The 4,014-nt window shown below is 40.2% G+C and overlaps 1 protein-coding gene across 2 annotated transcripts in view; it reads left to right on the top strand.

Annotated features, from left to right (window-relative positions):
- Window positions 1-4,014, top strand: part of LOC111484869 (protein PLASTID MOVEMENT IMPAIRED 1-RELATED 1-like) — an 11,179-nt gene that overhangs the window by 5,451 nt on the left and 1,714 nt on the right. For both annotated transcript variants that reach the window (XM_023131493.1, XM_023131495.1), the window contains 6 exons: window positions 379-447; window positions 584-676; window positions 787-1,053; window positions 1,123-1,203; window positions 1,287-1,445; window positions 1,667-3,963. In XM_023131493.1, coding sequence (XP_022987261.1) covers window positions 379-447; window positions 584-676; window positions 787-1,053; window positions 1,123-1,203; window positions 1,287-1,445; window positions 1,667-3,963 — 2,966 coding nt within the window. The remainder of the gene's footprint in view (window positions 1-378; window positions 448-583; window positions 677-786; window positions 1,054-1,122; window positions 1,204-1,286; window positions 1,446-1,666; window positions 3,964-4,014) is intronic.

Here is a 4,014-nt window from a genome sequence, read left to right as displayed (position 1 = left end):
GGAGGGGGGGAGGGGGGGAGAGGAGGGATATAAGGCTGTATGTCGCATCGCATCACACCACACCCATCTATTCTTCTGTTCCTTCCCCCAAATTGGAACTGGAATATTGTGTATTCTTGATTTTAGTTTTTTGATTAAATCAGAGAGAATCCAGTTGTGCTAGAACGTTCAGCCATTCCATTTTTCCTTAAGACTACGTTCTTGCACATTTCTACATTTTTCTACTTTTTTATTGGAGGCTATCCTACAAATGTCCAGATTTTCTGTTTTTTTGTCAAAGCAAGTACTATTATGTCATTGTTATTGCCACGTATATGGACATGCTACCGTTTAGTTTTCAGTACATGTAATATAACGCAGAATTAAATTGCATTGCAGTCCTTTTTAGACCTGGGAGAATTGTTGATTTCAACCGATGAAGATGCTGCTTTGGATGCCTTCAAAACTGTAGGGACTTTTTTTTTTTAATTTTTTTTTTTAATTTTGAAATCAGATTTTCTTTATGATCGGCATTTACTTCCTAACTTGTTGTTTATTACTGCTCTAATCTAATAATTTCTTTTGGTGTTGAGTGTTACAACAGGCTAGCATTCTCTTAAGAAAGGGAGGTCAAGAAGTACCTACTGAAGTGCTCAACAATCTTGGGGTTCTTCACTTTGAAAGAGAAGAGTTTGAGGTTTGCTTGGTTTGATGTTGGTTATAATTGATTACACAGCAAATTATTCTATGTCAAAGTTATTGAATGCTTCCTCTTCAAGATACTTTCTTACTTCCTATTCTTGTCAGCTTGCTGAGCGAAATTTCAAGGAGGCTTTAGGTGCTGGAATTTGGCTAGATTTTTTTGACGGTAAATTGAGATGCACTGCTATTGAAGCAAGTGCGTCTGTTCTTCAATACAAGGACATGGAACTCTTTTATCAACTGGAGAGGGAAGGTCGTTCAATTGTACTGCCATGGAAGAAAGTCACAAGTCTGTTTAACCTGGCTCGATTATTTGAGCAATTGCATAACATTGAAGTTGCAAGTGCACTCTACCGCTTGATTTTATTTAAGGTATGTGTTAGTAGCTCTTTGGGGTTCATTATTGTACTTTGCTTTTAACACCTCTTTTCTTTGTTACAGTATCCAAACTATATCGATGCTTACCTGAGGCTTGCATCCATTGCAAAAGCTAGAAATTATGTTCAATTAAGCATTGAATTGGTCCGTTAACTCTTCTGGCACATCTGCTTCAATTTCTGTCTGGAAATTAATCTTGTATAGTCAATAATGTGTCCCTTCCGTAGGTTAATGATGCTCTGAAGGTAGATGACAAGTGCTCAAATGCCTTGTCTATGCTAGCTGAGCTTGAGCTAAAAAATGATGACTGTGTTAGCGCAAAAGAAACTTTCCGGGCTGCAGGTGAAGCAACCGATGGAAAGGATTTGTATGCGACTCTTTCTCCGGTGGGCTACTTTTTATTGTGCACATTCACTTTAGTTCTTTTCAAATATCACTGTCTTGATGCTAACAATTGTATTACTTACGTAAATTTCCAATGTGCCGTCTTTCTGGAAATCATATTTGCTTCACACCTTGTATTGGTTATATCAAAGCATCTAGCATGTAGACGGTGTTTTCAAATTACGTCAAATTTCTTGTTTATGTTGGTTTAATTTAATTTCAGAGCTCATGGTCGGATAAGTTGCTGTCAAACGTTGATTCAAAGAAGATTGGTGGTCGTGCGAGTGGTGAGAAGTTGTTGAATGAGATAGAAACCATAAGCAACGCTCTTTATCTGACCAAAAATCCGTTGAGGAATTCTAGTTCTGGTGCTAATGCTCGGCAAAGATCAATTGGGAAAACCAATTTGCCTGATCCCAAATCGAAGCCAAAAAGCGGCAATGAAGATCCAACACGTAAGGATAAGAAATCTATCTGGAGTTGGAAGACTTTGAAGGCGTTCTCCTATGTTCGAAACCGCAAGTTTAATTGTTGTTTCTCTCTCCTAGTTCACTCAATCAAGGGGTTACCTTCTGACTTGGATGATTTTAGTCTAAGTGTGTTCTGGAAGAGGCGGGATGGCTTATTGGTAACTCGCCCTAAGAAGGTTGTCCAGGGCAAGGTAGAATTCGAAGAGGAGTTGAACTGCACTTGTACAGTACATGGTAGGGGGAATGGACCCCATCATTCTGCAAAGTACGAGGCCAAACATTCTTTACTCTATGCTTCTGTATATGGTGCTTCTGAGGTTGATTTGGGGAAACATCGGGTTGACCTAACAAGGTTTCTTCCCCTTACATTGGAGGAGTTAGAAGAAGAAAAGAGCTCTGGTAAGTGGGCTACCAGTTTTAAATTATCTGGTAAGGCTAAAGGGGCAACAATGAATGTCAGTTTTGGATACACAGTGGTGGGTGATAATTTAACTGCCTCTGGAAATCATATTGGTGATTCCTTAAAGTCGAAGCAGAACAAATATGGTATTGGGAAATCTGAAATGGTGTTCGGTGAATCTGGTGGTAGAAGCAGAATCCAGAATACCAAGAGTTCTCCTGGAAAGACGTATAATGATTCTCTTGTTTCATCCCGACCAGAAGATGATATAAAGGATCTTCATGAGGTTTTACCAGTACCGCAATTAGAACTTGCCAAGTCGGTAGATGTATTATACAAAAAATTTGATGATGGTGAATTTGATACTTCAGCGGACAGCAATCCCAAGCTGGATGTATGCACTGAATATTCTCATAAAATGAAATCTGAGGATGAAAATACCGATGTTGATTGTGGAACTGAGTTTTCATTTGTTGAACAAGGGATTGAATTGTCATCCATGGAACAGGGGGAGAAAATTGATGAACGGATTGAAGTGTTAGCTGAGGAACAGGTGGAGAAAATTAATGTAAAAGTAGTTGATTCCTCTTCAGTTGGACGCCCTGAAATAGACAATGAATTATTGATGGTTCATGAAGAGGGTAGCAGGGTTGACCACGAGAAGGAGAAGCATGATAACTACACTGAGGAGCTTGTTGCATGTAATAGTTCTTCAAATGATTATGATATTTACACCAAAGAATCGATCCTGAAGGAGTTGGAGTCAGCTTTAAGTTGCGTGTCTGAACTGGAGACAGCAGCATTGGAGTCTCCTGAAGAAGAGCATAACTCAGAGTTCATGTCAAGTGATGAACCAACTGGAAAGTGTCTACCCCTTGATTTCGACGATGAGTTTTTGGAAGATGAATGTTTGGAAAGTGATTTCTTACGTATGTTGGGTATTGAGCAAAGTCCATTTGGCTCGAGTTCTGATAACGAGCCAGAGTCTCCAAGAGAGCGGCTGTTACGACAATTCGAGGATGAAGCCGTAGCTGGTGGTTATTCCTTGTTCGATTTTGATATTGAAGATGATAATTATCCAGAAGGTGGTTACAATTTTAATGGAAGTTCTGATACATCTTTTGATCTTCCGTCAATTGGCAATGCTAATGTAGCCATTGACTTCACAGAAGATGCAGCAGTATGGAGTAAGACAAAGGCAAAGATGTTGGAAGATTTGGAGACAGAGGCTTTGATGCACAAATGGGGATTGAATGAGGAAGTCTTTCAGCAGTCTCCATCCAGCAGCTCTCATGGGTTTGGAAGTCCATCTGATTTTCCTTGTGAAGACCCGTTCGACCTACCTCCTCTTGGAGAAGGATTGGGTCCATTTATCCAGACAAAGAATGGAGGTTTTTTGCGAAGTATGAATCCTGCAATTTTCCAGAATGCTAAGAGCGGTGGAAACCTGATTATGCAAGTTTCTTCTCCAGTGGTAGTGCCTGCAGAAATGGGTTCTGGGATAATGGAAATACTACAGCGTCTGGCCTCGGTTGGAATCGAAAAGCTTTCTATGCAAGCAAATAAGCTAATGCCTTTGGAAGATATAACTGGGAAAACAATGCAACAAGTAGCATGGGAAGCTTGTCCCGCTTTGGAGGGTTCTAACAGGTTTGTGGTCTCATTTTCAATAACTTGCCCCCCCCCCCCCCCCCCCCCCCC

This window comes from Cucurbita maxima, unplaced genomic scaffold (assembly GCF_002738345.1).
Source record: "Cucurbita maxima cultivar Rimu unplaced genomic scaffold, Cmax_1.0 Cma_Scf00010, whole genome shotgun sequence".
Taxonomy (NCBI): Eukaryota; Viridiplantae; Streptophyta; class Magnoliopsida; order Cucurbitales; family Cucurbitaceae; genus Cucurbita; species Cucurbita maxima.
This window is presented reverse-complemented; position numbering and strand designations above follow the sequence as displayed.